Genomic DNA, 14,251 nt, shown 5'->3' on the forward strand with positions numbered 1-14,251 from the left:
TGCTTGCTATTCGTCTTTTATTTGGATAAACTGAGGCAGGTTCGTAGTTGATCCAGAGGTGTCCTGTGGTTCTATTTTTTCATTTTGAATTTATGAGTCAATTGTGGAGAGGAGAAGATGGAGGGAGATTCAATTTTCTGATCCTATGTGGATTATGAGGCTGTTAATCCTGTTATTACATTAAGGTATATGAGACCAAGTAGAAAGGAGATTTTTTTTTTTTTTTGAGTGTGGTTAGTTAGTGCTAGACCTTGTCACTCTTTCTCTGTATTAGTGTCCAAAGTTCCTTGTTTGGATTTGAAACAGCCTAATACATATCTCAAGTTTCAGTCTTCTCCTTTGTCCTTACAATGGTGTTTCCTCTTCTTTTTTGCTGCTTCTAAAGAATAGTTTCTTGCTTGTTTGTTTATTCATGATGTTGATGTTCCTTTGAGGGTATTTTTTTTTTTAACAAAAAATAAATAAATAAATAAACCTGGGTGGTTCAAAAAATTAAAATCTTATTTATTAGTTGTTTTCAACTTATTTCCTCATTGAATTACTTGTGTTTTCAAAAAGATGCTTCAATCAGTTGAGAGTCTTGAGATAGACTTTGGGATATAGATATAAAGCCATGGGATTTCATGATTTAATCTGGTAAACACAAGACTACTTGAACTGTTATAAAAAAGATCAGTTATGATCTCTCTTGTTTGCAGTGATAGTTTCTTTCTGAAATATATAAAAATTTGGCACAATAAAATAAAAAAATAAAAAAGTTTGACAAATAGCAACACAAATAAAATTCTCTGAATTTTTTTTCACATTTTTCACAAAGGGTTGGTTTGAGAAATAGGTTGGCTTTTTGGCTTTTTGATTTTTTTGGCTATTTTAGCCTGCGCTAAAAAGTTTGGTTTGAGAAGGGTTTTTTGACTTTTTAGCTTTTTTTTGTGAGAGAAGAGTGTAATGATTATGGGTTGGATGTGATGTTTTGTTTTTTGTGGCTAAAATAGTTTATTTTGTCTTTTGTGACTAAAATAGCCAAAAAAAACTCAATCTAGCTCTTCCCAAATGGAGCCAAAATATGTTTATGTGAGTAGTTTTCTGAAAACTACTCCAAACAGGGCCAATTTCCAATCTGATTTGATAAAACAATAGGCTAAATCCCCATTCATCAAACCAAACCATTTTTGTTGTGTTGCATTGGCAAGCAGAGCATTCATGAAACAAATTTTCTCTTCCTGACGTAAACAAGAAACTCTTTTTAAATTTTACAAGGTGAACAAAAACTGGTAACCTATTTCAATTTTTCATAACAAAAGTTTAAGCTGTAATCCCTTAAACATACCCTATACTTACAATTAATGAAATTTAATGTTAGAAAAACTAAATACAAATTAAGAGGGATAAACTTTTTTGGCTGTTGAATCATTGTATCTTAAGGCTGCCATTGAACCGAATTAGTAGGGACAACCCAAAAAGGTGGTGGTTGAAATTTCTGCAAATCTTCAATTCCAGTAATCTGTTTGACACAATCATCTTTCAAGTTGAAGATTCCCATATCATGACCCCCATACTCGTAATGCTCATCCATTCGATCCCAAGAGTCATCTGTGAAGTATATTGAATTCTCCTCATACTCAGAAAAGTTTTGAGTTGACAGTGATATAGACTGATTTCCACCTAAAAATAACATCCGATCACGCAACGATCCCATTTTCTCCCATTTTTTCTTTTTGAAATCCAATTTGTAAACATGAAAAAACTTTGTCATGTATGGATAAATCAACCCATCATCAAAATCAGCCTCGCCAACAACTTCACCGTCATACCCAACAAACTCACCAATATACCTTATAACAAGCAAGAGCTCACCTAGTGACTCCACCAAGTAAAATTGGCTAGAATAAAGATCATTCAGAGACTTCTCAAATTCAACCCTTTCTTCAGGAAAATAAGCTTCAATGTCCATAATTTTTCTAGGGATAGAACAATTAAAATCCCAAGCTTCAACAGAACCTACATCGGCTAATGCATATACATAATCTCTGCAGCATATGATATCACAGTAGGTCTCATGTGAACCAGCGAGTTCAAACCAATTAGAATCTCCACACTTAGAATAAGCAAGCTTTGATTGGAAATTAAAGCCATAGATAGCCACAATGCCATAGTTATTGTCACTGACAATTGGGTCTTTCCAGAGAACAGCTTTGGTAATGAAAGAAAGCATGTGATGAAAATAGGGTCGAACACTAACATCCAAGAAGGGATTGAAGATACGGGGTGTATTGTTTTCATCCAAAAACAGCAACCACCCTTGTGATGATCCAACACATCGACTCTGGCTCAAAGCTTTCGGCATATTGTTGAGCTCGATGAACGTTTTGTCAGCAAGATTGAAGAAGCAACGGCTGTGATCAAGGCCATCTTGGTCATCATCATCAACATAGCCTTGAGGAAGCAGGAGATATGGAGGTTGAAGGTTTGAAGAGTAGAGTGGTAATGAAGAAGATGAGATATGGGTTTTGGCAATCGATCGCCAAGAAGTACAAACAGCTCTGAAACGAAGCATGTCAATGAAACACAATCGATCTAGGATCAAATCCAACATATCACTGTGAAGATTAGGCCAATTGGGTCGTGAAATTTCTCTTCTGGTTTTCTTGGAATGCTTGGCCATTGACAACAAAATTGAAATTGACAAGCTTCAAAGATGGCTTGAATTGAAGGCTTACCAACATATATATATATATATATATATAAGGTTATGAAAGCGTGTGTATGGGAATCCAAGTTCATAATGGAATAGGAAACTAAGACTGAATTCCAATTAGGAAACATGAAGCTTCAGGAATCAGGTAGTTACTTTACCCTACAACTTGTACATGCAACAAACTAGTACACTTTTATGCGATCTCTTCTACCCTCATTTTTATATTTATTATTATTATTATTTCAATTTTAAGACTTTTTATTTTATTCTTTTCAACTGTCAGAATATTTAATCTTGCCCAAAAAAAAAAAAATCAATAAAGGGGAGGAGAGGAAAATGAGAAGTTAATTATGTCCTTGGTGAACCGAGACTATCCATCGATTAATTTTTTCTTTAGGGTTTTGTTAAAGAAAAAATTGTTATGCAAATTAATAAATTTTAGAATTTTTTTCTTACTATTGCAATAATAAATTTTTTGGTTTTTTTTTTTTTACTAAAATTATTTTTTTAATGGACTTTTAAAATTTTAATCTAATTTTTTTTTTTATTTATGAGTAGTTAAGAAGTGAAAGAGCATTCATGAAAAAAAAAATTACTGTCCTAATGAGTTTGTTGTTAAAAATTGTAACAAGTTACAAATTTTTATCGAAATTTGATTTGGACAATTGTGGAAGGCAAGAAATTTTAGACATTTACCCAAAATCTCGGAAAAAATCTTTTGAAATCTTCTCTATACCAAATGGGGCAAAAAATCTGGTTTTTTTCCAACAAAAGATTTTTTTCCAAGAAAAGATCTGTTTGCCCCATTTGTATGGGTTTGCCTGCAGCATTGCCAGTTTTTCCGAGCAATATCTATACTATTACGTGAGGTTACAAATTGTTACATGAAATTGTTTTCAAAAAATAAAAATTATGTGTCAATTTACATCAATTCAGATATAGACTTTATATAATAGTATAGATATTGTTTGCCGCCGCAAGTGTAAAAAATTTGAGGTGAAAGTCATAATAGTAGATACTTTTTATGTTTTATTTAAATAAAGGGCAAATTACATATACACCCCTCGAGATTTGGCTAAATTACAGATACCCCCTGAGGTTTCGGAAATTACATCCCGCCCCCTGAGGTTTGTATTTTCATAACAATTTGCCCCCTGAGGTTTATATTTCATAACAAATTACCCCCTAATTTCTTATGCAAATATAGCATTCAGGGGGGAATTCGTAATTTCTCAAACCTCAGGGGGGCATCTGTAATTTAGCCAAACCTCGAGGGGTGTATATGTAATTTGCCCTTAAATTAAATTATTATATAAAATTTATAAAATGGTAATGCATTTTTTTCAAATCTTATTATTAGTGTAATTTACAATTTTTTTATTTTTTATTTTTGTTTTGGTCTAGGTGGAGATTTGATGCGATGCTAATTGGTTGCACCCACATCCAAAGTGGGTGTATAGAGTGATATCGTGGGTGCATTTAGCCGCACCCCTCTTATCTCTCCACTCGCTCGTGTGTTTGCTGCTAAAACCATCCAACAAAATCAGTAATCCCCTCCTCAGTCCCCTCTCTCTCTCTCTCTGTAGTTTGGATGATACTCATTGAATTTTCGAGGTCTGGAAACAAGATAAATTCTGGGTACATCATCAATTTTAGCTCAATATGATAGTTCTTTGTATGCTTTTCTATTTCTGATGATAGTTTCTTGCATAAATATTCTCACTTTTATTGCTTGCAAGTACTCTTTTGATTCTCAACAGGCACTCCCTTTCCATTTCTTGATTTTCAAATTGGACTGAATACCCAGTAAGATGGCTTTGTCATTCTTTAGAGGGATTCAATCTCGCCCTTTTTTGCTTTACCCATCTGGATTTTTTCCAAGAAAACATGCTCTATTTTATTGCACAATGAAAAGCACACAAACCCAAATTGCAACACATGAAAAGCAAGAACCCCAATTGAAAGTTTCAACACAATCCAAAAGACTGGATAAAATTTCAAAAGATTTTGAGGCAGTCATTGGTATAGAGACTCATGTACAGCTCTCTACTATCACCAAGGCCTTTTGTAGTTGCGCTTACAATTATGGGTCTCAACCAAACACCACTGTTTGCCCCATTTGTATGGGTTTGCCTGGAGCATTGCCAGTTTTGAATTCGAAGGTTATCGAGTTCGCGGTTAAACTGGGTCTTGCACTTAATTGTAAATTGTCTTTGAATTCAAAGTTTGATAGGAAACAATACTTTTACCCGGACCTTCCCAAAGGCTACCAAATATCTCAGTTTGATGTCCCAATTGCAACTGGGGGTTTCATTGATTTGGATCTTCCAGTTGAGTATGGAGGTGGGCATAGGAGGTTTGGCATTACTAGGGTTCATATGGAAGAGGATGCCGGAAAGCTACTTCACACTGGAAATGGGAGTTACTCCGAGGTAATTACCTCTCCTTTACTTTCATGTCATTTTAATTGTTCAATGCTCTCTTCTTGATCCTGAACATATACCATGGATAAGTTTGTCTTTAATGTATTGTTTTCTTCTTGTCATTAGTTAATGGTGTTGGGATGCTTCATGATTTCATTGTGTGTTCAATTACCAGGAATTTGGTTTATGGGTTTATTTGATGTTAGCTAAGAAACGCTGACATGGACTTGCCAGCATGATAGTTTTCAAGAATGGATGACACAACACATTGGGGACACTTGCAAAATATATGGTTCTTATATTATATCATATATATGAATATTGCATTCACGGTTAATAAAAATATATAGCATAACACAAAATTTGAAAGGTAAAGGAGTATGGATTAATAGGTATAATTCTAAGCTGTTTTCCTTTTATCATTAGATCTTAAGTTATTTTGTTTAAACTTATGATATGTTTCATATGTGACTAAGTGATGGACTCGTGTATCCCCGAAGTGCCCGTCCAACTCCAATTTTTTTTTTAAAAAAAATAATAATAACATGTTTGGACATGTGTTTGGTGAGTGTTAGAAGTGTCGGTGTACAGTAAGTGTTGAACATGGGCACACCACCTTTTTAGAAGTGGGTGTGTTTCTTGGGATGATAGAGAATACTAGGTTTGCAGTTGATGGGTTTGATTTCAATATGAACTTCCATGACTATTATTTTTGTATTCATTTATTGGTAACTTGTTTTACCTCTTCTCCTGGAACTGTCAGTTGGTTTTGGTAGACAATTGTAATGAAATTTGTAGGGTTTGTTGAATCTGTGGGTTCCTCTGTGCAGGTTGATTTGAATAGGGCTGGGGTACCTTTGCTTGAGATTGTTTCGGAACCTGATATGAGAACTGGTATTGAAGCTGCAGAGTATGCAGCAGAATTGCAGAGGTTGGTTCGGTTTTTAGGAGTGAGCAATGGCAATATGCAAGAAGGTTCACTTCGTTGTGATGTCAATGTCTCCGTCCGACCCATTGGGCAATTAGAGTTTGGTACTAAGGTAACTGGGTGCTAGTTCCTCAACTTTTTCCCATTGAACTTTAAGATGATATCAACCCTTTCTTTTAGGTTGGAACTTAAACAACAGTAAATTATTGCCCCTCAACTTTCTTACTTTATGCAAGTCACTCTTAGTTTCTGTTCTTGTTGTCAGTTTGTCAAAATGGGGTTGAGCATGGTTTGATGGAAATACTAAATAGAGCAGTTTTTAAATAGTCACTGGCTACTAGGTATACTACTCAAACTGTAAATTAAATCATAAAAAAAAGAAGTAAGGGCCATAAGACAGTATTTGAAATTATATTTGAGTGGAGGTGAAGCAGTAAAATGTCAATGCAAAGAAAAATATGCTCTCATCTTCAAATAGTCATACAAATTTTTTGAGCCACTGAAAGACAATAGAATGAACCTTTGCACGTCTATGAAAAGACCAAGTATAAGCTTTGTGGCTAGTAGAAGTTAAGAGAATTTTACTGCAACTCTAAGAAGGAAAGCTCCCGATAAGGAATTTCAAAAGAAAGACTGTAATCTCTTTTATGTTCATGCTTGTTTCAAGTCTTGGAATCAAACATTGATGTTACTCTTCCAGTCTTCCATATTGATTATTGATCAACTACTAATGCAATCATGTACTTGTTACCAGAATGATAGACTAGAATAAGATAATGCAATTGAAAATTTTGCATCATCGTAGGGAGATACCTAAATGGTTTTTATCAAAATGGGTTAAATATCTCTACTGAGTCTTTGAGTCGTCTCTTGAGTACTATGCTGAATTTACTATGCCATTCTAGTTCTTTCCGATGAGCTCAATCTCTTACTATTAACCTTGATTCCTTTCTTGTTATCATGTGTGTGTGTGTGTGTGTCTGATTTGTGTGTGAGTTTACCGTTTCTAGCAGTTCTTTATTTCATCCCACTTTGCATCAACAGGTTGAGGTCAAGAACTTGAACTCTTTTTCAGCAATAAGTAGGGCCATTGATTTTGAGATCTCGAGGCAGGTGCTTCTCCACAATGAAGGCGAGAGCAATCAGATTGTACAGGAGACTCGTCTTTGGGATGAGGGTGCTCAGGTTACTGCTAGATCTTACTTTTATGCTAGTATTACAAAGTAATGAGGCCTTAACTACATTTCTCCTTGGCTACTTATATGCTTCATTAACCTTTTCATATTGTTAGAAAACAGTTACAATGAGAAAGAAGGAAGGACTAGCTGATTATCGTTATTTTCCTGAGCCTGACCTTCCAGAAGTTCTTCTTGGTAATGAGTACATCGATGGAATTCGTGATTCTTTACCCGAGCTTCCAGAAATGAAGCGTCGGAGGTATGAGCAAATGGGTCTAAGCATGCAAGATGTTATTTTCCTTGCCAATGACATAAATGTAAGTGGTGGTATGCATACCTGTTTCTTGTGTTGGTACTGACTCTATATTGTGACTATTGGTATCTGAGTTTCTAGCTTTTATTTGAGTGCTCAAGATTAAAAAAAGGCTTGAATTAACTATCAATTTATGCATCGCCTCTGCTTCTGACTAGCCTTTTCTTTTGTAGCTTTGTAGCATTGCTTAACACAAGTTCACAATTGGATGATCTAAGGTGGTTCTTGCCCTTTCATTGAATGAATGTCTCAGGTTGCAGATTTTTTTGATGCAACTATTGCCAAGGGCGCTGATGTAAAGCTTGCAGCCAATTGGATAATGGGGGATATTGCTGCCTATATGAAAAATGAAAAGTTGTCTGTAAATGATATTAAACTTACCCCACAAGAGCTGGCTGAGCTGATAGCCTCAATAAAAGGTGGTACAATTAGTGGAAAGATTGGTAAAGAGGTTTGTATATGTACCCGGTAGTAATGTTTTGCATATAGTTTGTTTTTTATTTCATCATCCAAACACAATTTTCTTTAGCTTAAAGTCTCTAGTGCCCTTGTGGGGACTGGAATGGTACCATATAGTAATGTTCGTTGGTAGTACTAGTTCTCAAGTGCCCTTGTGGGGACTGGAATGGTAGTGTGAACTGTTGCATTAATTTTCTTGAGAAATACTTTCAGACAGTTCTGCATGAATTATATTTTTTTTGAGCATATATAATTGGTATTCTGTTTATTTCATTTATTCGTGAACTTTTCCTACATAAAATTTTGCAGATACTGTTTGAGTTGATGGCCAAAGGTGGAACTGTCAAGGGATTGATCACAGAAAAGGATTTGGTTCAGGTAAGCTCTATTAGAAATTTCTAGATCAATGCTTAAATTCATGACATAAAATGCCCTAGAATGTTAGATCCAGCAGTCTAATCTTATTTGAAATACCTGGGAAATTATTCAATACTCCCGGAGCACCACGTGTCCATATTCCAAACCAATCACCAATTAATTAGCCCCATGTTGTCCCCCCATCTCCAACATAAATCGTGGGCCCTTGTGTCTCTCCACCAATCAAAACATTATGGAGCACCACGTGTCCATACTCCGGGAGTACTGAATAATCACCCGAAATACCTTTCCTTCGATTATTGAGGTGGATCCTCGCCAACTCATCTACCCAGTGGGGTCAATGTAAATAACCTAGGGTTAGTTACACTTCACCCCTCCAGGGCTGGCCCTGAGATTTGTGGGGCCTAAGGCGGACTATGAAAATGGGGCTCTTCTAATATATTTTTTTTAATAAAAAATTTATGATTAAAATGATAAGTATTCACAAATTTTTTATTTAAGTATACTTGCACATATAATTATTAAAATTATAAATTAAAATTTACTTTCATATATTAAGTGAACAATGTTGTATATTGTATGTATGGTTTGGGTTGGGCCCAAACACTTTATTTGTTTTTTTTTTGTTTTTTTATATATTTTCATTTTAATAAATATGGGCCAAACCACATAAATATGGACTAAACCAAACATGGGCCCAATAAAACATTTTGGGCCCTTTAAATTGATCCTAAAACAAAACAAAAAAAAAAGGTTGGGCCTATAACAATTTATTAAATTTGGGGGCCCTTTTTTTGGGCCAAAATTATGGGGCCTAAGGCACAAGCCTTATTGGCCTTAGGCCAGGGCCAGCCCTGCACCCCTCCTCAACTATAACTGAACATCACCTTCCCCTCAACTATCAAAATTGCTTCATTGCTGCATTGTTGGATTTATAAATGTTCAAGTATGTCACAGAATATGTGTGACTACATATTCAAGAAGCTTTAAGATTCTCATCATAACTTCTGGTCCTGTGGTATTTGTTGACTTTTTTTGAAGTGTGTTTAAGTAACTTTCTGTGGAATTGTTATGTCATTAGAGCTGTTTAGCACTTGCAGCTACAGGGTTTTTTTGCAAGTCTGAGGAGTCAAGCCTGAGTTCTTGGGCTAAAAAGTAATGAAGCTTGAAACTTAAAGTTTTGTTTGGATTGTAGGGTTGGTGCATGAGGCAAAATGAGCTCGTTTAACTATTAGACCCGAGTTATGCACAAGCAATTTCGTTCACTTAGTGACCTAGTTCATTTAACAGTTACAGACATAGGATACTTGTAAAAAAGTTATAAATGAAGGATTATCTTGTTGTCCCCAGATGCCGCTTTAACAAAAGCCTTGTGCACTAGGTTGCTCTTTATTTTATATTTTATAAGATATAAATTCAGTACGTGACAGGCTCATTTATCCATACAAACAACCCTAGGTAATCAGGATTAGATGCTTGGTGACACTTCTTGTTTTATGATTTCAGATAGTAGACCCAGTTGAAATTCAGAAAATGGTGGATAAAGTGATTGCAGAGAATCCAAAGCAGCTGGAACAGTATCGTGGCGGAAAAACTAAGTTACAAGGTTACTTTGCTGGCCAGGTATGAAACTGTGCAAAGTTTGACACGCATTTGGTTCCCTGGTGATAGTCTTTAGACTCTTTTGGCTATTTGAACTTGATGATTCTTAACATTATAACAAACTACTCAGGTAATGAAACTATCGAAAGGTAAGGCAAACCCGGGGCTTCTGAACAAGATCCTTTTGGAGAAATTGAATGCCAAGAGCTGATAATGTTATAGGTGGGTCACTTCTAACTGTTTCTGTTTTTCTAAATTCTGAATCTTCTTTTCATCATTTCACCGTAACATTTTGTTTTTGCCTTTTGGCTTCCAGCCTGACTAGAGATATTTTGCTTCACCAACTGCAAACTACTGCTATCAGTGATTTGGTTCTGAAGATTTGGTGTTCATCAACCTTACCTTCTTCATGAATTGAGTTAGAACAAGTCCAAATTGGATGGTCCATATGAGATTGCCCTTGTAAACTTATTTGTCAAACAGGAAAACCTATAGTTTTTCTTCTTCTATACACGGGGAATAAACTCTCCGCTGACTGGTATGTGTTCATTAACTTGACATTTTTCCCTCGTGTAAACCGTATTTGTTACAAATCCGATGTTAGCTGTTGACTGGATCGTAATTTTCTTGTGACCTCTTCTTGATGATATGGGGCTAAATTCAACAATTAGCTGTTCACAATGAACAATTCTTTTCTTCTGGAGATAGCAATAATGTGAATTTCCATGTTTTTATGGATGACTTTGGCTTTTATTTATTTATTTATTTTTGTGGCTAGTATTGATTTGATGAATATTATTGTTCAGTTTGGACAAAACAATAACCACACCAGAGATTCAAGGCAAAGCACAAAGATTGGACGAGACTAGTTTTGTCTGGTATCATTTTTGTTTTCTTTGTTTTTGGTTTTTGGAAACAAAAAACAATGAAAATTTTTAACACAATCATTGTTTTGTGTGAAAACATTTTCCCGGTATTTCTTAAAAAGTGAGTTGTTTTAAGAATTGTTTTTTCAATGACAATTTTCAGAAACAGTAAGCCAAACAAGTTTTATGTTGCTTTTTCTCGAAAAACCAAAGCAAAATATACCAAGCAATTGGGATAAAATGTTTTTTAAGCAATATGATGCATTATTTTCTCTTTTCCTTATTTTATTATTTATAAATATATATTCCGAATTGTTGTACTCTAAAAACAGCATATCTAGGATGGCATTGACCTGGTCATCTTATTGTCCTCCCAAAAATTATACGTAGCCGCAAATTTAGCACAAAAACACAACAATCAAAACTTGTGAATCACAACCCTTTTTGATAAACACACAACAAAAAGACAAGCCTCTTTTCCTATTCATTTCCACCCTTCCAATTCTACTTCCATCTCCATAACCAACAAAAGGGTGGTGTTAACGGGCAGCGGCAGCGGGGGCAGCGGCAGCGGTGGCAGCTGCACTAGCAGCACCTTGATGGTAGGAACAACAGCAAGATGGCACCGGCACGTAAGGTGATGGTGGTAGCGGACCCTACCCGTGAATCGGCTGCTGCGTTGCAATATGCACTCTCTCATGTAGTGGTTGAGCACGATACAATAATTCTTCTCCATGTTGGAAACCCTAATTCATGGAAAAATTCATTTTTATTTTTTAAACGTCCGTCACCTTCCACCTCTGCCGCTGCCTCTTCAACCACCACCTTAGGTAGTGGTGGAGAAATGGATTTTCTTGAAGCAATGAAGCATGCTTGTGAAATTTCACAACCAAAGCTCCATGTGATTGTGGAGAAGGTGGCAATGGACGGCAAAGAAAAGGCGGCGGTAGTTCTTCATTGGAGCATTGTGTACTCAGTTGATCTCCTTGTTTTAGGGCAAAGGCGGAGCCTATCAAATGTAATATTAGGGTAAGTTTTAGCAAAAAAATTTCTATTCATGCATATTTTTTGATCCACTGAAACAATGATGGGTTATATGAGGAATTTAAAAAAAAAAATTTCATATTGAAATTCCATCAATAGTGCCTATGTCTAACATTAGGGTGAAACAATATAAAACTTGTTTAGGCAATCCATATTTCACTACTAGTGCAATAAGAAAAGGTTTCATATACCTGAAGAAATTTCTTGAGAAAAATGAATTAAAAGAAAGAAAAATAAAAAAACAAATATTTTACTTTTTCTTTAATCATCCAATTTACAAGAAGATTTATGTGCAATACAATTTCAACCTTCAAATGATGCATAATTGTATACTTTTTATTTATTTTTTTTATTTTTTGTGAGAAGAGATTTGACGAAAAATATTTCCTACAAGAAAACAATTAGAGTGGACCCACATTTTCTTGCAACATCGAATACATGCTGCAAATGAAAATGAATTTTATTTTGCCTTTGCTTTTGCTTTTCTTTCCTGTTTATTGAACATAATTATAAAAAAAAATATTCATATATGAAAACTTTTCATAAAATATTTTCTCCCATGAATATGTATGTAAGAGTATGTTTGGATGGATGAATTTCAAATTAAGAAATTCCAAGTTAAATTTTATAAAAGTATTGGAGAAATAGTTATGATAGGCTGATAGTAAAGCTAAAGAAGAAGGTAAGTCAATTTAAAAAAGATGTATAAAGTAGGACTCTTATAGTTTTTTTTATTTTTTTATTTTTAATAAACACTTATCCTTAGTATGATTTCAAATATAATTACTTTTATATATTTATTTCAAGAAAAAATTTAAAACATATAAACCGATCACATAACTAGACACTACCCTCTCACATGAAGTGGGTCCCACACCTATGTGAAAACGTTGTGTCCAATTCTGTAGTTAATTTTCTGCACAAATAATACAGTTAATTCAAATCCATCATAATTGAAATCTATAACTAAACTATCAAATTTAAATTTACCCTTTTTCATTGATCGATTAATGCCAAATCTATGTACTTCAAATCCATAAATACAAACGGAACCCAAATATAAACTAAGGTCTCGTTTGGGAACATGCTTTTTTAATAACTTTTTGACTTTTTAGCTAAAATGTGATGTAAAAAAAATTAGTATATTTGAGATTACTTTTTGACTTTTTACGAAAAGATGTGCAAAAAGTAGAGAGAAAAGAGAATCTTTGACTTTTTGGTATAAGTTGTTAGTTTTTTGATTTTTTTAGTAACTTTTTGACTTTTTTGGCTAAACTGGTTGCTTCCCAAACGAGGCCTAATTATCTAGCATTATTTTTCTAATTCTAATTCTATTTGTATATGTATATATATATATATATACATGTATATTTGAACAGGCATAGGAGGAATGGGGCTTTGAGAGGACTAGACACAGCAGAGTATTTGATTGAGCACAGCAAGTGCACCTGTGTTGCAGTTCAGAAGAAGGGCCAAAATGCAGGCTATCTCCTCAATACAAAAACCCAGAAAAACTTTTGGCTCTTGGCATAACAAAGCATGCATATCAATTCAATCAGAAAAAGAAGTCTGTTTGCACAGGAAAAAAGTACACCGAAAATGTACAGACCTCTGACACATGGGCCCTACCAATCTGTGAGAGGTCAGTGCACTTTCAGTTTTTTCTCCGGTGACCACTCAATCATGTGTTCTATCAGAGAATCACCTGCACCTCATCGGAGTTACCTCTTTTGCCATCGTCTGCTTACTACATTCAGATTTCGGGTTCATGATTCAATTTTTGTTGTGACAGAAGAACTAGATCAATTTGACTTGCTGTTGTCTTTACTACAAACTTTTTTAAACTGATACTTCTTTAGAGGGAAAAAAAATGAAAAAATGCTCTTACATGTTTGGTACATGAGGATTGTAAATATTTGGACAAAGGGAATAATGTGGGATGAATTATACCAAGCATAAACTGACCTCATTAACTCCATGAACTAAAACAAAAAATTTCTATTCATTTTCCTTTTGTTTGGGGAGTTTGGGAGGGCACCATGTACGTGGCTTCTCTCCCATTTATGGAGAGGTCGGTTTTGGTGACTCAAACCTACCCTACCAAGATACTAACGACAAGCCTTTATTGTTAGCCAAGTCGCACTTAGTGGGAGCCTCCCCTTTTTTCCTTTTTGTTTGGGGATTGAAACAAAAGGGAATGGAAAAAAAAAAAAAAAACTATATAGACAGAAATAGAACATGATATAAAATGAGTTCTAGGGAACTAACTAGGACTATTTCAGTTGGTCAACACTCCTACTGCAAGTACACCACCTTGACATGTAAGTACAATCTTGACATGCGCACATTGTGGTTCTGACCAACG

General features: G+C 34.9%; 3 protein-coding genes across 3 annotated transcripts; 2 read left to right on the plus strand and 1 right to left on the minus strand.

Moving 5' to 3' along the window:
- Window positions 1-1,231: 1,231 nt before the first annotated feature.
- Window positions 1,232-2,792, minus strand: LOC114257782 (F-box protein SKIP23-like). The gene has a single exon (XM_028197580.2). The coding sequence runs from the start codon at window positions 2,660-2,662 to the stop codon at window positions 1,418-1,420; it is 1,245 nt and encodes a 414-aa protein (XP_028053381.2). The 5' UTR covers window positions 2,663-2,792; the 3' UTR covers window positions 1,232-1,417.
- A 1,359-nt stretch (window positions 2,793-4,151) lies between these two features.
- On the plus strand, window positions 4,152-10,714 carry GATB (GLU-ADT subunit B). Its single transcript, XM_028197584.2, has 10 exons — window positions 4,152-4,333; window positions 4,456-5,127; window positions 5,949-6,158; window positions 7,091-7,231; window positions 7,338-7,541; window positions 7,791-7,988; window positions 8,306-8,374; window positions 9,881-9,997; window positions 10,107-10,198; window positions 10,293-10,714. The coding sequence occupies exons 2-9, from the start codon at window positions 4,507-4,509 to the stop codon at window positions 10,185-10,187; spliced, it is 1,641 nt and encodes a 546-aa protein (XP_028053385.2). The 5' UTR covers window positions 4,152-4,333; window positions 4,456-4,506; the 3' UTR covers window positions 10,188-10,198; window positions 10,293-10,714.
- Window positions 10,715-11,115: 401 nt separating this feature from the next.
- On the plus strand, window positions 11,116-13,846 carry LOC114257785 (uncharacterized). Its single transcript, XM_028197585.2, has 2 exons — window positions 11,116-11,871; window positions 13,266-13,846. The coding sequence occupies exons 1-2, from the start codon at window positions 11,462-11,464 to the stop codon at window positions 13,417-13,419; spliced, it is 564 nt and encodes a 187-aa protein (XP_028053386.2). The 5' UTR covers window positions 11,116-11,461; the 3' UTR covers window positions 13,420-13,846.
- Window positions 13,847-14,251: the final 405 nt, after the last annotated feature.

The sequence above is a fragment of the Camellia sinensis genome, chromosome 6 (genome assembly GCF_055761805.1).
Source record: "Camellia sinensis isolate YWXY chromosome 6, ASM5576180v1, whole genome shotgun sequence".
In the NCBI taxonomy this organism is placed as follows: Eukaryota; Viridiplantae; Streptophyta; class Magnoliopsida; order Ericales; family Theaceae; genus Camellia; species Camellia sinensis.

Bases quoted from the DNA above. Each gene is read 5' to 3' on its own strand.
- LOC114257782 (XM_028197580.2), bottom strand. From the start codon at position 2,662: ATGGCCAAGCATTCCAAGAAAACCAGAAGAGAAATTTCACGACCCAAT.
- GATB (XM_028197584.2), top strand. From the start codon at position 4,507: ATGGCTTTGTCATTCTTTAGAGGGATTCAATCTCGCCCTTTTTTGCTT. The intron at 7,542-7,790 runs GTAAGTGGTGGT...TGAATGTCTCAG, and splicing joins TCCTTGCCAATGACATAAAT to GTTGCAGATTTTTTTGATGC. The intron at 8,375-9,880 runs GTAAGCTCTATT...TTATGATTTCAG, and splicing joins CAGAAAAGGATTTGGTTCAG to ATAGTAGACCCAGTTGAAAT.
- LOC114257785 (XM_028197585.2), top strand. From the start codon at position 11,462: ATGGCACCGGCACGTAAGGTGATGGTGGTAGCGGACCCTACCCGTGAA. The intron at 11,872-13,265 runs GTAAGTTTTAGC...ATATTTGAACAG, and splicing joins CTATCAAATGTAATATTAGG to GCATAGGAGGAATGGGGCTT.